The sequence below is a fragment of the Paroedura picta genome, chromosome 8 (assembly GCF_049243985.1).
Source record: "Paroedura picta isolate Pp20150507F chromosome 8, Ppicta_v3.0, whole genome shotgun sequence".
Lineage (NCBI taxonomy): Eukaryota > Metazoa > Chordata > Lepidosauria > Squamata > Gekkonidae > Paroedura > Paroedura picta.
The window spans coordinates 46,145,484-46,164,399 of record NC_135376.1 but is presented as its reverse complement, the minus strand read 5'-3'; the positions used below and the strand labels follow the sequence as shown (position 1 = coordinate 46,164,399).

Sequence of the window (18,916 nt, the reverse complement as noted above, 5' to 3'; positions counted from 1 at the left end):
AAATTTTTTATTTATTATGCAGTAACCGCACCTCTCTGCACAGCCATTGCAGGACAATTTACAACAATTAATTAAAACAACACATTTCAATAGTATTTTATTGTCAACCATCTTGCTATGTTTTTATTCTATTTATGTTATATTGTATTAATGGCGTATTTTAGGGGATTTTATTGTATTTTATTGATCTTGTAAACCACTGTGAGACATTTGTGAGCAGCGGTATATAAGTATAAGCATAAATAAAACCTTAAAATAATACTATTACAATTAAAAATGTAAAAAGTTTAAATCCTTTAAAATGATTCTAAGCACTCTCACTGTCACACATAGCAATCCGTCAGTCTATTCATTAGTCAGTCCTGGATGGGCAAAAGATGTAGCAGAGGGCCCCCATTAATGATATTCTGTAGGTTTATTGGCCACAACCAGATGCCTGGCTGAAGAGCTACGTCTTGCAGGCTCTTCGGAACTGTAATTCAGCCTTCTCCCATTCCAGTCTGTTTCTGAAATTGTTTTGCAATAAACAGCTACTTTGAGATCCCCCACTAAATGCCCTGGAAGGTTGAAATGCTCTCCTACAGGTTGCTCAATGGAACTCTCAGGGTTTAACAGGGATATCAACTTCTTAGCACTACACATGCTAAGTCACTCAGTTCCCATTTAGATCCAGAAACTGTTGGTCTGGGAGCAGGGGGTTCAAACTCAGTTCTCACATCTGTTGTCTGTTCCTTTATCATCTGTATGTCAATTTGCTGCTATTTACATGTCGTACCAAATGTGCTGTTCTAATCCTAGCTGTGTTTATTGCTTGAATTAGCCCTTCCTGGCAACTAGCCTCCCCTACTTATATGTAACATTTTTGGAAATCTGTTCCAGTGTACTGGAGGAGTGTGCATCTGCATGTTCTTAGTTCCTGCTCGTACCCATAGTGGGGAAGGAGAAAAGTCTCTGTGGGTTCCCTGCTTGTCAAAGTATCTAATTGTCTACCTGGCCATTCTATCAAAGACATTATACAGAATTATGCTGTTTCTTTGAGATTGTATTATTTTTAAAAAGAATAATATATATCCACTGATTGTTCATATTCTACTATAAGGAAAACTCTCCAATCCTATGGATTATTCCTTAAAATATTCAGTAAATTTTACAACTGTATTTCCACAAGGAATGCAAATTTCTGATGATTTACTTGGTTCTGTTCTGTTCACGTAGCCCTGTTTCTGCTTCTTGCTCTTCTGGAAGAAGTCAAGGCTGGCTGGGCTGGAGTTATCTCCCCATAGCTGCTAATAAAAATAGCTGAAGTTATCTTCCATAGCTGCAAGGCAAGAAACAATGCCAAGGCATGTTGAGGTCACTACAAGCCTTTATAAAAGCCCACATTTTGGAAGTTCTAAGACGATTTCTCAGCCCGATCTCTTGTGCCTGGATCTTAACCAAGCACCAGGCGATAACCATGGTTCTTCTTGGTGCCTTGTTCTTGCTGCTGGCTCTCCTATCTTTTTGGAAGATAGCAAAGGGGAAACTGGAACCCCAGTTCAACTACCCCAAGAGCCTGCCCTCATTGCCAATTGTTGGCAGTCTGTTGTATCTTATTGGGCACCCCCAGCTCCACCTCTTTTTCTGCAGACTGCAACAGAAGTATGGCACTCTCTATGCTCTCTACATGGGCTCCCACTATGTGGTGGTGGTTAACAACTACATCCACGCCAAGGAAGTGCTGCTTAAGAAAGGAAAGATCTTCGCTGGGAGGCCCCATATGGTAAGCAAACTCTCTGTCTAGGTCATGAAATTTAGTGGTTAGAGCAAAAGCAATGAGGAAAGAACAGAAAATGTGGTTTCACTCATAGGGCAAGCCCAGAATGATGAAACAAATAGAAAAAATCTGTGATGCCTCAGAAAGGGCCAAAGGGTGTCAAGGAGAGGTGAAGACCAATATTAGAGGAATAGAGATGCATATACATATACAGAATAGGTTAAATCAATCATTAGTTTATGTTATAGGACTTCACAGGACAATCCTATGCAGAGTTACCATAGTCTAGACCCAGTGATTTTAATTAGCTTAGATCAATATTTGAGTACAATATTTTACCTCAGAAAAATATTTTAGTGGTTAAAAAAAAGAATACAGAGAAAGCAGAATTTCTTAATGTATATGTAATTATGGATGCTTACTTCATAATATCTTCTATGAGGGTGCAATACTATGCAGAGTTACTGTGTTCTTAGCAAAACAAAAATCAGTGGACTTTACACTGGAATAACTGCATGAAAGTGAACTGTGAACTGCTTCAGTGTGACTTCCAAGAACCTCATGCGGGAAGTTGTCCTGCAGAAATACATATTTTTGAATTGGGGGAGAAAATGTACATGTTACATGTGGCCTGAGTGTTTATCTTGTGCCAGCACACAGTGCAGCTCCCAGAATAATTCCTTGTGCCCTACTTCACAAGTGATTATGCACAGAATTTGAATGGTTTTGAGATAATACTTCATGCTTGATAGGGAGCATATGTTGCTTCACATATCCCATGATGATTTATGCCATTTGTGTCACTAATAATTAATGCATTCTTGCTACTTCTGTGTCCTGCGTGGTAGCTTACCTTCCTTTTTTCTTTCATTGGTGTGTTTATACCCTTTGTATTCCCTCCTTTTTCTCGCTGGGGTATGCTTTTCTTTTGTCTGTTATAGATGATGCTTGAACTGGGATGTACATTGTTTTAAAAAAATATCTTACAGAACTGTTTTGCCATATTAGCAAGCCAGAGTGGGAATCCACATGGCTGGCCCATTTTGCAAATGTAAGGTTATCTTTCAGAGATGCTTGCAAGTTCTCTTGTCATGCGCAAGGGTGTTTTCCAGTTCAATGGCCCTAGGACACTCTACTTCTTAAACTGCACCCATGTTCCTGTTTAGTATCATTTAGCATAGTTCTTGGCATTCTAGGATCAAGGTCCATATTCTCTACAAACATTGCCTTTGTTCAAATGTTTGCCTTAGGCATTTAAAATGCTTTTCAGCTCTTCTACCACTGTTGGTATGCACATGTTAAAAACAGGCAGTTTCAAATGCATTTGTATCAGCTTTTCTGAATTAATTAATGGCCTTGTAGGAGATTTTTGAAATAACATTATCAAATCTCCTGTGCCTTACAATGCATGTATAATTTTGGATCTGTGTTTAATTTGTAAAATCGTACCTGGCAGAGTACAGATACAAATCCAAAAGTTCTCTTCCTTGTTTGCAGTTTAGATCCAAAGATCACCCTTGCCCCTGCCATATACTATCTGCCTGGGAAGGAACACACACCCGCATGGCTAATAGGGGAGCATAGATATAAACCCAGCACTGGTTTACAGGAAAACCACTTTGAGTTATAGGTGCATACTTATATAGCCTCATGAATCTTCATGCCCAAACCAAATGGAATCCTGGAAGATCCATAACTGAATTGCTAACCTGTTTTTCTTGTGTAAATAATATAAAAAAACTCTGATTCAGAATGAGACAGCAGAGTAGAGGAAATAATTGACTGTTCCCTCTCACAGCATATTCCTGTCCTTAAATGGCTCTTCGAAGTTGATATTTGTTCCACTGACAACAACCTATTGACACCAGTAGTGGGGTCTGGGCAGAGAGTTTCCAGTATCCCTCCATCATCAGCTGCCCCCCATGCCCTCCTTCCCTTCCACCCACCTACATTACTCCCACCTGCTAGTGTGACCTTCCCCTGTGTGCTCAGGAGTCCTCTCACCAACCATGGCCACAGCTGCCTGCAGCTGTTTCCCTCATGGCACTGGCAGTTCATGCAGCTGAGGACTTCAGCAGGGGTACAATGCCACGTTCCAAAGCAACTATTTTCTCCCGGGGGACTTATCTCTGTGGCATGGAGATCAGTGGTAATTCCAGGAGCTCTGCAGGCCTCACTTGGAGAGCTGCCAGCCTTAAAGTGAATCATAGAACCATAGAATTGGAAGGGACCTCCAAGGCCATCTAGTCCAACCCCCTGAAGAATGCAGGAAATAACCACAAGAGCCAAGCACCTACACAATCCCTTCTATCCACCCACTCACTATCTGCCTAATTTCACAGAATGAGCCTTTCTGTCAGATGGCCATCTAGCCTCTGCTTAAAAATTTCCAAAGAAGGAAGCTTGTTCCACCTCCGAAGGAAGCCTGTTCCACTGAGGAACCGTTCTAGCTGTCAGGCTAGTGAGCTCAACAGCAGTGAGTCCTGCCAGATGTGCAGCCCCTGGGAGCTGTCCCAGCTTAAGGTAGGCTGCTGCCAGCCCTGCCATGAGAAACACAGCTGTCCCATGCAGGCATTTTGTAATTGGTTTGCCTGTAAAAACTGAGTGACTGGATCATTTCAAATCCAAAGTAAAAGGATAAACAAAAGAAGTGTAATCAAAGTTATTAATATGAATCAGACTCAATCTTCCATGCCTTCTCTGAAAGAATAGTGTGTGTGTGTGGGGGGGGGGGGGGGGCTTCATGCTGTTGACTGAGTTTCTCAATCCTGAGTGTCCAAAGACTTGTTTAAGCATATGGACAACAAATCTTCATTATATTGATATTATGAGTAGCTGTTAAGTATGACATGGATTTTTAAAAGGCTAAATTGAATCCACTGCATATTTGTTCTCATTGCAATGGTTAGATTGTGTGTGTTCTCTTTTAGAGTATATTCAAACAGTGTGATAGCCCAGCCTATTGTATCCTGAGGTATTTTAGAAAAGGGAATGCAATATTCTGAAGCCATTTTTCCCTTCACTCATCCAAGGTCACCACAGATTTGCTAACAAGGAATGGGAAAGACATTGCCTTCGCCTCTTACAGCCCTGTTTGGAAATGTCAGCGCAAGTTGGTGCATTCTGCACTTTCCATGTTCGGGGAAGGCACTCTGCTCCTGGAAAGCATCAGTAAGTGCGCCAAAGCAGTGTCGGGTTAGCTCCAAAGGTGACGGGAGTGTATTTGTATGTGTGTGTGTGTGTAAGACAGGAAGAAGATCCTGATACTTGTCACCAAACATAAGGGTTGGGCACTTCAGCATCCAAAGTGGCTGTTTGCGTCCGAAGCAGCCAGTGCCGCAGTGCGGAGATTAAGGGCAGTCACGGGCCCACTCCTCCCCTTCAGGTGTGAACAGCATCTATACTGTACAGGCTGCTTCAGGTGTGAACAGCATCTATACTGTATATTAGCTTGTCTTTGGGTTAAAACATTTCAAGGGTTTCAGTGTACACATATTTGCTGCATCCCAAGTCATTTGTTTTTCACAGGTTCTAGGTATGGGAATGTTTGTTACTTCAGACATGATATCAAATAATAATTTGGCAATATGTGAATGATTCAGTGCTAGTCAGTGTTTGTCAATCTCTTCCCCTCAATGAATTATTTACGAATATAATACAAATTACAGTTGGACAAATTTAAGTCCAACAGCACCTTTAAGAGCAACAAAATTTTATTCAAGATGTGAGCTTTTGTGTGTATGCCTTGGCTGAGGAAAGATTCAAATGGGTAGCCGTGTTGGTCTGAAGTAGCACAATAAAATCAGAGTCCAGTAGCACCTTTAAGACCAACAAAGATTTAATCAAGGCGTGAGCTTTCGAGTGCAAGCACCCTTCGTCAGACTAGGGTGATAGTCTACTATGATAGTAGTCTGACGAAGGGCGCTTGCACTCAAAAGCTCACACCTTGATTAAATCTTTGTTGGTCTTAAAGGTGCTACTGGACTCTGATTTTATTGGCTGAGGAAGTTGTGCATGCACATGAAAACTCACACCTTGCATAAAACTTTGTTGGTCTTAAAGGTGCTATTGAGTGCACTTTATAGTTTAGAAAATTTTGCTTCTTTACATCAAAAACAGCAAAATTATAGTTTGCTGTTCAGATCATGGCTTAACGTCATGGCTTAAAAGTGAAAAACAAATCACAGTTTAACAGTTAGCAGAAGTCACTGAATGGCTTGTAAAGCACATGTAGCAAGCAGGGAGGCAAGAACATGTAAGCACAGGTCTTATTCATGTCATGCCATACTATAGTTCACCACTGACCTAAGCTTGACAAGTCAGTTATATCACAACTTTAAAATGTATATTTGTTTTCACCATTTGATACAGTATTGTTTGCATTGTGTAGAGTGCAGTTGCAGAATCTAGTGAGGGAATTCTAGAACAAGACAGAAGCAATTGGACTCTTCTTGGGGAAACAGGCATCACTTTAAGTAGGACTACACTTTTAATTATTTGATAGAAATTTACATAATTGCAACTTTAATAGTAAATATTTTCTACTTTTTATATTCCTGTTGTAGACCCTGTTAGGATTTACCTGGTGAACTTGCATAATCGAGTGATGGATGTAGGACACATTAGCATGTTAAATTTTTTTTAAGCCAAGAAGTTCTAGGAATGTTGTGAAAAGATATAATAATCCAGGTAGAACTTTCTTGCTGTAGCTATAATTATTCATACTATTTATGCATGACTATTGTTATGCTTTATTAGATCTAATAATGAGAACAGAAGAGCTAAACCATTAAATACCAAGAAATAATTTTATTTACTGATTGGGACTTTATGGTACTATTATTTTTTTCCTTTGGTTTGTATTTGTTCATTGTACACTTGTTCAATGAAAAGTGTCTTATGTCTTGTTGTTATAAGTAGATGGATTCTTCCGTGTTACAAAACATTACTTCGTAGCATAATGACTTTCTTGACAGTACTATAAACTATAACGTGAAGAATGTAAAAGTACCCCAAAAGTATAATATAAAATAGGTTGCTTCAATCTCCAGGAAAAGCACAATGGTTGAAGTGCTACTAGAAGTGCTACGCCATCGCTGTTACAATTATTGTAAATCATTGGTTTTTATTGTCATTTTATGGTTTTAGGGGACGGGTTTATGTAAGCCGCCTCGAGCCTTCGGGGGGAGGCGGGGTATAAATATAAATATAATAATAATAATAATAATAAAAATACTACTTAACATTGTTGCCTCCAAGCATGCTGTGATAATACTCCTCCTTTGAGTCAAATATTAGGAGAACACTTTGTGGGTATTATTTAGGAGATTTTTCTGTATAAGAATTTCAGTCTTTTAGGCCCTTATCAGAATGGAAGGCAGTTCTAAAAGACCTTATAACTGAATTTTTATTTTAAAAGTCCAGTTTCTGTTGTAGGTTCTGTAAACTCTGAATCCAGCTGACTATACTAATGAAATTCAATTGAAACATTACCAATCAAACTGATGCCTGTTTTTGCACCAATTGCATAAATTGGTGTAAAAATGACATCTAACATATAAATGCTGTCAAAATGGCCTATAAATTGCTAAAATGACACAGAATCTGAAAAAGGAACCCACTGGGAACACTAACAACTGTTCATGGTGAGAAAATGCCACTGTGCAAAAACACGGATTAAAAAGGGTATGCTGATACATCGCAGCTGAACACAGGGGTAATATGGGGAATGGACAGAATCATAGTAAACTACGAGAATCACTCTTGTTCTTCACTGCCACTTAGTGGTAACTCAGCAGTTAGTTACAATCTGGCCAAGGAAATATATTTCTGGGGACTGTTTCTCTTGGTTTTAGGCAAGCTCCCAAATTCTGCAGCACAATGGAACAGCTGTACATAGATAGTCATTATTAATTTTGTCTGATAATTATAAATTATAAAATTATAAAAACCTTAAGCATATAAATTCAAGTGGATTGCTATATTGGTCTGAAGCACTAGACTCACACTGGTGCCACTGGACTCAGACTTTATTCTTAAGCATATAACACACTTTAATTTCCAGGTGTTCTGAAGTCAAAGGTCACCATGGGGCTGCTCACGTTGGAAGAAATTCTACCTGTAGATTTTTGTCATTAATTTTAGTATCACTTTTCAGCATCAATGCTGGCTCCTGGTGTGTGTGTAGGGCAGGGGGGGGACACTCAGGGCAATGTAACCTCTGGTCGCTTCCCCAACGCTAAACACACCCATTTGCCCTCTCTTCATTCAGTAGAGAGGCTGAAAGCTGGCAAATGCTGTTGCTGCTTGGGTGCTACCCTTGCTGTCCCCTTGCTCAGCATGTATGCAATAATGGCTAGTAGGACCAGCAGGATCTATTGCAATGCACAGATTGGAAGCAAACAAGTGAGTGCCAGCAGGAGAACTAATCCTGCCATTGCCAAGGGAAGGTGGCAATGGCAGATGCTGCTATGCAATGGAGACACATGGATCAATTCCCTAACCAAGGCTTGAGCCTTGGTAACACATCACTGACCTCTACTGTTAACCTTGATTAATGTGCTTTATAGTTAACATTTTGTTAATCCTCCCAACCTGAAAATGGACAAACACCACAATTGTCCATACATACACATGCTCGGTTATGCTCCTCATTTAATGGTATGGCCTGCCTGGTGCCATCAGGAGATGCAAAACTGAACTAACTGAACTGAACAAGAGGGCTTTTCTACACAGGTACTAGTGATGTACTGTAACAAAATGGTTCAAAAAGACAGTTGGGTAATGGGCTGGGGACTATAGTGTTTACGATTGTGTATAGTTTATGCAGTGTGTTGCTGTAAGGAGGTTCCTACTATGTAACTATTGCATCATTTAATATGTTAAAACTCACGCTTCCCCTTCAGTTGTTTTCAGATTTCTACTTTGTTCTAGATTAATACAGTACAAATCCTATTGCATTGTTTTATTGGATGTCCCATCCCATTGATTGCATTGACTCCTCACCGTAATCAGCCTTGAGCCCTGGTGAGAAAGGTAGTCTATAAACAACATTACACAATCCATGATCTGGTTCATAAGATCATGGATTTCATTTCATAGTATTAGGTTAATATTTGGACATCTGTTGTATAGTAATATATCTGGTCACTATAATTCATGCATTGGTTACCTCTGAATTACACGATCATTATGTGTTCTACATGTGCTGCTTCTGAGAAGTGTTTCGGAACTTTTGTTTTTTTGGGGGGGGCATGTATTGGATCACATATTTCCACTAGCATCCAATTTGTTTCTGAGTCCAGTTCTAAAGGGTAACTTTGGGTTGGGACCAAGATTCCTCAAGATAGGTGACTTAGATGAGATTGCCATATCCTCTTTTTGTTCTCCTTAAGGAGACAGTTCAAGACTTAGTAAGTCAGGTAGTCCTATGCACACTTGAGTAAGCCTGGATGAATTCAAGGAAACGTAGTCCTGAGCTTAAAAAATGTAACCACAGATTGCTCACACATGTTTGCACACATCATAAAACCACATTCAGAAGCCTTCATATTAGGCCGATCTAGTCCTAACTATAGAAATCAAACAGATCCCAAAGGGCTTGAACTAAATAGGGCTGCATTTCATCTCAGTCGGGTTTGGCTCTCTTTTAGGATTCCAGTTTGAGAGGGTGTTTTTTTCTTCAACACATCTCAAACTAGTGCTTAATTCCATTTAGAAGCATGGAAAGCAGAAATGGCTTGAAAATAACAAGTTTAGTTAAAATATACATTTCTTTACTTTTACATGATAATCTCTCCATCCAGAGATGGTGGCTTGACTAGGGACAAAGTCAAATATAATAAACACATTAAAACAGATTAAAGCACATACCAAAAAACTAAGAAGCACTACAAAAGTGGTAACATTCTTCTTGCTTTAGAAAAAAATACTGCCTTTAGCAGAATGGACTCGTAGGATACATCTGTTTAGTCTATCAGCATTATTAATTTATTTTTACATTTAGGTAATTGAGATAGTAACTTCCTCAAGGTCATAATATTTATTTATTTATTTTTCAATCTGTATGCCAGCCTTCCGATAATTTAAAAATCTAGCAATTTCAGAAGGATGACCTTCTCTATATATAGAGGGAGGCACATCTACTGCATCTGCAGTAATTAGATGAGTATTGGCTGTTTTTTGGGTGCTTTAGGTTGGGAGGCCAGCATTTTTATGGTGTTTCTAATCCTCAACCATAGGCCTGGAAAAACTGCTCCATCTTACAGGTCTTAAAACATCTTGGGGGGACATAGTGGAAGAGGCCATCTCACAAATATGAAAGTCCCAGACCCTTTAGGGCTTTAAAGGTAACAACAAACACCTTGGTCCTCAATTAGAACTAAATGCAGTGCAACTGGGAGAGCACAGGTCAAATATGTGCTCTCCATTGGGTCCCCATGCAGCTACATTGTAGACCAGTTGAAGTTTCTGGAGCAGCTTCAAGGTCATGGAAGCATGGCATTAACCCTCCTGGATATAAAAATGGCCTACCCAATCCACTGGGTCATTCTGGTTATTTAAGATACGCTCTCACACCATTCCTGCTCTGTCAATTCATCCATCTCCCTCCCCCCTGCTCATAAAGGGTTCCTCATCCCTTCATGTAGCCTTTCTTCTCTGCTTTTCTTCTAGTCTGCCGAGAAGCAGCATCCCTATGCAAAACACTGACTTTGGAGCAGGATACCTCCTTGGACATGGCACCTGAGTTGACACGTGCTGTTACTAATGTGGTGTGTTCCCTTTGCTTCAACTCATCCTACCATCGTGGAGACCCTGAGTTTGAGACTATGCTCCAATACAGTCAAGGCATTGTAGACCTCGTGGCCAATGAAAGCCTTGTGGATATCTTCCCTTGGCTTCAGGTGAGAGATGTGCATGGGGATGGAATCAAAAGTTGACAGAAAAGCCTGAAAACTGTGACTCCCATCTACAGAACTCTTGTTATACTTGTGGACCTTCCTCTACATCCTTAATCTACTTTCACTCCATTGTTTTAAAATTACCAACTACTTAAAAGATTATACAGTATTAATTCTTCTTCTGATTTGAAATACTTTACTTTAAAAAAATAGAGAAGGAAAGATGAATGCTCTTTTAGACATAAAGAACTGGTTTTAATTTGACAACAAGATGCTGTATCCCAGATAGGAGAGGTGGCTCTTCAAAGTCCTTGAACAGAAACCAGAACACATTGGTCAAATGGTGGAAATAATAATAATATATTTTAAATAACCTTTATTCATGCAAAGATTTTGTACATACGCTTGGGCATGCATAAAATAGGCATCTTGTGGGAAAAGGCAAAAAAAATAGGAAAGAGACCTATAAAGAAGTATAATGGGACTAAGAAACAAATTAGTGCTATAAAATTAGTCATTTATTTAATAACATCTGATGTTAAATTGGCTAGCCCCTGTGCAGATGACAAAGCTATGCAGTAAGACCATTCAAAGATCAAGCATTCAAAGACTCTTCATGCTCAGGGGGTTCACAGGAATACAGAAAATATATTCAGGTGGATAGCTGTGTTGGTCTGAGTCCAATGGTGCCAGTGTGCATGCACATGAAATCTTGAATAAAATTTTGTTAGTTTTAAAAGACGCCATTGGGCCCAAATGTTGTTCTACAGGAAATATATGCCTTTTGTAAATTAACCAAAGAAAAAAAAGAAAAGAAAGCCATAGTCCTAATAAAGATTGAATATGCTCCAGAAGAGATGGTGAGTTGGAAGCTCTGGGGATTAAGCCAGATCAGGCACTTGGGAGCTTAATGAATCCTGGATGGGAATTGAAGGCTTGGGTGGGATTTCCGTAAAGTGTTCCCTACTTTCTTGATTCTTTATGGGTCCCAGCTTGGAATATATATATTTTAGCTTTCTAAGAAGAATTATGGAGACCTAATGAAGAAATATTAAGGCCCTGTGGTGAGAGCAAGCCTCTTCCCCACCCCATACCTTCTGCTGAGCGGCTAGTTACTCATAGAATGACCAACACAGCTGGCCCAAGCAAAGTCATGCAAAGCTGCAGAATGGTTGATCCCTAATGGAGTCATGGGATCAAAACATCTGCTGTGCAAAATTGAATGGCAGGGAAGATGGATTCTGAACTGTAGTCTGACTATGGCTATCACCTGGCTTCTCTTTCCAGTTCTTTCCCAACAAAAATTTGGCCATGCTGAAGCAGTGTGTGGAAAAGAGAGACCAGCTCCTTCAACAACAGTTTGCAGAACATAAAGTAAGTCTGTTCAAGAAGGCGATGCGACATGCAAAGTGGGAAAGCCTTCCTCTACATCCCTTATCCCATCATAACAAAGGAGCAAGCATTTCACTGAAATGCACAAATTTTGATGCATTATTCCATGGTGGCAGCCAAGGCTTTAGCTTCTGTCTGTTTATCTGATGTTCCCCATGCTGAGTTCACAGTTGATCTCACATTTTCCCTCCCAGGAAGCATTCAGTAGTGATTCAGTCACTGACCTAATGGACTCACTCCTGAGAGCAAAGCTGAACATGGAGAACAACAACAGTTATCATTTGCCTGGTACTGAACTGACAGATGACCACCTGCTCATGACCGTGGGTGACATCTTTGGGGCTGGTGTCGAAACCACCACTACCGTGCTGAAGTGGACTGTGTTGTATCTCCTGCACTACCCAGAGGTACCGGCTCCTCAAGCCATGCCTAGCTTCTTGGGACAAGGGATGTTTTCTTTTATTCCGTTTACATCCCAGTTTTCTATTCAAAATCCAGCAAGCAACTTACATTGTGAGAATGGACAGTCTGATATTGATGGAAAGAAGTAGCTTACACATATTTAAAAGAATGTAAATTTTCCCCTTAGCCATGAGTGACATAAATACTACTTTTCATTTATCTCTAGGTCATGAGTGCAATGTCTTTTTGCAAGGAACTGCCTATTCAGCACAACATCTCTTGCTCTTTGCTCTTGTTACATTATTCTGTTTCCATAGATACTATACTTGAGCAAAATAGTATGAGATTTTACTTCACACTGTGTTGAGCATTCCTTGGTTGTAATGATAACCTCTTATCCTCCACATTCACAATGCATTCTTAGCAGTAATCTTTGGCAGCAACAGATAGCTGTTGCTCTGCTCAAGTGCAATTGGAATAATCAACATCTACTTGGGGTTCATGTATTCTTAGCAAATCTTTGGGCAACATTGGTTGTGCACACGCTGCAGGGCCCATCTTACCAAGAACTGAGCAACTGAGTCTCAGTCACCTAATACAAGGTGACTTTCTTTAGTCATTTGCAATGTCTCCAGCTAATGGCTCATCACATAAGAAAACTAGACATGTGCTGCAAGTTAAAATGACTTTTGTTTGTCAACTATAATACAGGCACCTAATCTCACCAGAAAAATATTCCCACTGCAATACCCAATACATTTAGAGGAATATTATTGCTTCCTGTTTGCTTTTGATTACCACAGTAGACCTTTGTGGAGAAACAGTGGGTGGCAACACAGCTTCCAGGAAGATCTGGTTTTTTATACGCTGCTTTTATACGCTACCTGAAGGGCTCCCAAAGTGGCTTACAAACATCTTTTCTTTCCTCTCCCCACAAGATGCCCTGTGAGGGAGGTGGGGCTGAGACAGCACTGTGAGAACTGTGACTGACTCACTGTTACCCAGGTGGCTGCATGTGGAGGAGTGGACAATGAAGCCCAGTTCTGCAGTTTAGAGTGCTTTTTAAACCACTACCCTAGGCTAGCTCTCTATTCGTAGCATTCCCATAGCCACCTAGAGAAAAGGAATAATGTATGATACTACTTTCCCCCAAAACTTTTTGCCTTCCATTCTATGTACCACTCTTTGTTCTGGCAGATGTTTCTTTGTACTTGAAATCCACATTAATGGTTGGTTAGCCTAACAAAAGGAATGTACAACATCTAGCCAAAGCAACAGGTGAGGCACACACCGTTGCATTGCCTGTCACTGCCATCTGACTTGCTTGTATCATTCCTCTCACCAGGTGCAGCAGAAGATCCAAGAGGAACTTGATCAGAAAGTCGGCTTTGATAGATATCCCCAGCTCAATGACAGGCAGCACTTGCCTTACTTAGAGGCCACCATTAGTGAGGTTTTGCGTATCCGCCCTGTCTCTCCACTTCTCATTCCACATGAAGCACTGGCAGATACAAGGTGAGGGCTGGATCCAAGTATAGGGTCTGATGCAAAGCCCTGAAGGGAGACAGGACAGTTTCTATATAAGAGTCTAATGTGTTTTGGTGTTTCTACAGCATCGGGGAGTATGACATCCCTAAAGGAGCTCGAGTCGTGATCAATCTCTGGTCTATCCACCATGATGAAAAAGAATGGGATAAGCCAGGGGAATTTAATCCAGGTAGGTGTAAAATGCTGCCTCCCCAGATGACTTCCAGGAATGATCTTTCACCTCTTGGTCTAGCCGTCATTCCTCTTTGCCCAACCCTGCTTTCTATTTTCTCTTACTCTCAAGCTTGTGATGTGGTTACGCCTAATGATATCTCCATAGTCTTGCCTGATATGTGTTTCTCTTCATTGGTCCCTTGGCAAAAGGGCTGTGTATAGCCATACCCCAAGACTGTCATTTTGAATGACACTGAAACATGAACAGAAGCTCAAGGTGGGATGTTGTATTCCAGTCCAAATTTGGAGAGGGTGTATATTATATATTGTTATTCCACACTTCTTTCAAAGAGCTCAGGTGGTTCTCCCTTTTTCCATTGTGTCTTAACAAGCCTGTGGCTCAGAGATGTGTAGGACAATCCTAAGCAGGGTTTGCTAAACTGAAATGGTGGGGGAGCATTATTTACCCCATATGAGAAATTCCACATGAAGTGGAACTTTAAATGTGGAACCTCAGCTCAAAAAAAACCCCTCAGGGAGACAGGAGCCACTACCCCTGTGTATTTTGTACTCCTTGGCCAAGTTGGGTCCTACCCAATGTGTATTTTGTTGGATATAGTAACTCTGCATGCAGGAGGATCTAGGGGAGAGAGGGTTAAGAGAAAAATCTCTCTCTCTCTATGCTTGGCCTCAACCCTCTCATTGGTTAGAAGTTGAGCCTCTTTGGCTATTGATTGCCTTCTGTTTTCATCTTATAATAGGACCTCTCTTCTGTCTCTTATACAAGCTTGGAATAAGTTAACCTTTTAAAAATTAATCTGTTCATAATAAGTTAAATGTCCCCTCATTAATATGTCATGTGAGATGTGTTTACTTACATTTTGAAAGTAAAATGTCTTTCTGTTGTTACCATTGGAGTCAGATCATCTTTGTAATTTGTTTGAACAGCATTTTCCCTCTAACGAGGAAACAGGGAAGATCGGGGTACTTCATAAAGCTGCTGCACTTCCAAGTCAAATGAGGGTTTTTTAAAAATATTTAACCCAATTTTATAGAGCCTCAGTGGCAGACTTATGGAAGCCATAACGTCTGGTTCTGCTCTCAGTGGGGATTTGAACTGAGGTTTCCTGTCACAGTCCAATACTGTGATCAGAAGACAGTTTTGTAGATTTCTTGGCCAATTTTCACAATGATTTCATTGTGGAGTTTGATGTGTTTCCTAGGGAAAAGTTAAATGAAAACATATCTGTACTACCCCAGGTCGTTTTCTGGATGAACAAGGGAACAGACTCTACTCTCCTTCACCTAGCTACCTTCCCTTTGGAGCTGGTATCCGAGTCTGCGTGGGAGAAGCACTGGCCAAGATGGAGCTTTTCCTCTTTCTTTCTTGGAGCTTGCAAAGATTCACATTCAATGTTCCTGAAGGCGAAATACTTCCTGCACCAGAGGGAAAATTTGGAGTTGTACTTCAAGTACCAAAGTTCAAGGTGAAGGCCACACTGCGAGAAGCTTGGCAGGGCCAGATAATAGAGCAGTGACGTTTCTTTGGACTAGGTCAGCTGCCTTAAAGGAAGAGCAGTTTGGACTGTCATTCATAGGACTAAAACAGAGAGGATATTACTGTAAATTCCTAATCTGCGATGCAGGGCTTTGTGTGATAAAGCAATGGCAAACCCAAGGTGTCAGCAACAAAGACTTTCAGGCTCATCTGGACCCTAACCCAGAACCCTCAGCTGTGTGAACTAAAAAGTAAGACTGTGATTTACCAAGTTTTTGGGAAAACTAGCAAAACATCACAGCCTCTTTTTCAACATTCATATTGTGAATAAGGAGCAACAATCTAGCGTCTCCTCAAAAGAAAGACCATGTCATAGGTAATATGTGGTTTATCACCGAAGTGCAGAAATGGATGAGAAAGCCCTTAAGATGCCTGGTACCATCAAAATGCTGCTATCTTAGATGCAGCCCAGATGCACCCCATTTTTGTCCTAGTATTGTCTGTAGGAGGAGGCAAAGTATTAACTGTACTAAGTGGGATAGGATAGATGTATGCAGTTGTCATGGAGGGAAACCAGTTTTCTATGGAAGATAAAATGTTGGAGATGGCAAGATGAGAGAACTCATAAAGGGACTGCTTTAAAACACCAAATATTCTCACCCTAAAGACCAGCTGAATGTTTTACCAGAGCAACCAAAACATTTGCTGAATGCAGAGAATTGCCTGATAATGAAGAAAATTCTGGCTGTAATTATATGGTTGGTTCTTTAAAAAATGTTCTAAGGTTATATGAAATTGCAAGATGACCCTTCTCTACTCAATAGTTGTAATTCTGTTCACCAATTAAATCTATGACCCAAAGCTTCTTCGGTAGACTGATTCAAATTTCTTGCCAGAGGGGAATACGCAGGGCTAGATGGGGAATAAGGATGTGTGACAAGAACAGGCAAGAAGGAAGAATAAAGGATGATAGAAGGGAGCTCTGAGAAGTAGATGGGAAGAGACAGCCTGAAAGGGAAAGGCAACTGATGGAGAAATCATTGTAACTCAGTCCTCAATAAATGAGGTAAAATGAAGTAACTGTACAACGCATCAATTCTCTTTTTAAAAACAATACTATGCACACCATTCTTGCATGCTCGATTATATGTATCCACAAATTAAATTAATGTAACTGAATTATGAATACGTGTATCCAAGCACTGAATTACTATATCTTTCTCTGCACCAAGCTATTAAGACATGGATATTATAGACACCTTTCTGCATCTTTATAATATTATATATGGTATTAAGGATGGTTTGTTTAGAGATTCCCTACATGGTTATATCTTTTCATTGTACCAAATGAATATTTTTAAATAATGCTTTATAGCTGTAATTTAACAGAGTCTGAGGCATTTCCAATCCAGATCAGTCTATCTTTCCTGCAAGCTAGCTGTTATCAAACTGTTATGAACTCTCATTTGCTCTAATGAAACTTCAATTTAAAATCATCTCCACATTTTCCTGCATCTATTAAAATCTTACAAAGGACACTTTAGCTTGATATATTTGAGAAGGCTTAGCAGAGCCACATGGAAGGGATGTCACCTTTTTAAAAACTGGATTAAGCAGCCATTGGAAGACGCTGTCTCAATAATGGAGCTATATACATATAGCTGGAAACATCCTAATTTACTGAACTGTTGTGACTTACTATCCACTGATGTCAAAAGGCTTTAAGGGTGCAAATCTGTTTAGGATTGCACTGTAAGAATAGTATATTAAATATTAGTATTATGGTAAATATGGTCTTTAGTCATTGGGTTTAAAGCAGTAGCAAGCACATCCTTTTCTTTACCTCTTTCCCTGTCTTCAGTGTGGCTTCTGATTTTGATGGAGATGGAGGAGGGAACTGAATGTGGGCATCTTTTCAGAATCTTAAAGTGTTACTGTGCAATCCTCATAAGTTTTACAACCTTCAAAGTCCATTGAACTCATGGTGCTTAGAAGGATTAACTCTGCTTAGGATGGTACTCATTCAGCTTAGTGGGTAAGGTTAGATGCTAACAACAACAGTCCGTCTGTTACTGTATTCAACAAAGGGTCTAAAGCTGGAGGGCAACTGTATATGCAAAAAGGAGAGAGGTTATGTCCATATAACTGCAAACATATTTTGCATTTAGATTTTAATAAACTTTCCCCAATTGATAATTTTTAAAACAAATTAATATGTCAAGAATGTGCAGCAATGTGGCATTCATCTGTGTGGATCTTTCCTGGTTCTCTGATTGCCAGAGCAGTGCCTTTTTCACTCAGTCTTCCTGGCTTCTGTGCAAGTTTGCATTCTACATTCCATGATTGATTTAATATGCACATTCCATTATTGTTGCATTACATGTATGATCTACAGGTATCTGACCTTTTGGAAGAATTAAAGCACTTCCTTGGCAAACAATGTCGCCTTTTACTAGAGTAAAGAGCATATGCCCTAGTTCTGGCCATAAAAGCGCAAGGTACAAGGTGCACGGCTGCAGTCAGGCTTGGGGGTTTTCCCCATTATGGATATTCCTAACAAGATAGTGAAATAATGGCTGGCAGGTTGCATCAGCATAAGACATGTTGAAGGAGAACAGCACAGAACAGGTGTTTGATCAGAAAATCAAATCTACATTTTGGCTTGAAATGGCTTATTATAAATATCTGTTTAAAGGCCAACAACTTGGTTTCTATATTTTTTATTAATACTGGTTTTACTAGGACAGGTTTTCATTATTCCCAGGGATCAACTGGATGAGTGAGAGAGGTCTATGATCACCCCGCCCTTAAATTAAGGTCACTCTGGTGAAGGGAATGCAATTTGGACCAGCAATGCAGAACTGGAGGGTAGGTAGGAGTTAACCTTCTCCCACCAGAGCTGTTTCCTGTATAAAAGTTATTGCCCCCACTTGAGCAGCAATTTGACCTAATTGGGGGGTGGGGGGAGGTTGTCTCCCTACACTACAACATACCAGCACTAATAGCCACCTGGGGGTACAATTTTTTATCTAGGTCAGCTGAAGTCAATGGGAGTTTAGAGAATGCTGGAGGGGAACATTTCCAAAGCGTTCACCCCTCCTGTAATTCCTGGCAAGGCTACAGGCTGTGGTAACTAACGCTGCCCCAATTTAGGGGCCAGGTGTTAACTGAAAGTGGATGTTTGGGAAGGAAGAAGGGAAGTGATCATAAAAATCAGATGTCCTGCCTTTCACTCTTGCACACATTGCATACCTGTTCACAGACATT

General features: G+C 40.2%; 1 protein-coding gene across 2 annotated transcripts; it reads left to right on the top strand.

Annotated features, from left to right (window-relative positions):
• Positions 1-1,348: 1,348 nt before the first annotated feature.
• Positions 1,349-18,089, top strand: CYP17A1 (cytochrome P450 family 17 subfamily A member 1). Of its 2 annotated transcripts, XM_077349585.1 has the most exons (9): positions 1,631-1,762; positions 4,789-4,927; positions 6,147-6,231; positions 10,430-10,659; positions 11,944-12,030; positions 12,243-12,455; positions 13,796-13,965; positions 14,064-14,167; positions 15,412-18,089. In XM_077349585.1, exons 2-9 carry the CDS (start codon positions 4,814-4,816, stop codon positions 15,687-15,689), a joined length of 1,281 nt encoding a protein of 426 aa, XP_077205700.1. In that variant the 5' UTR covers positions 1,631-1,762; positions 4,789-4,813; the 3' UTR covers positions 15,690-18,089. The 2 variants fall into 2 exon arrangements, with proteins under 2 accessions (XP_077205699.1, XP_077205700.1); XM_077349584.1 differs by lacking the exon at positions 6,147-6,231 and having other exon boundaries at positions 1,349-1,762.
• Positions 18,090-18,916: the final 827 nt, after the last annotated feature.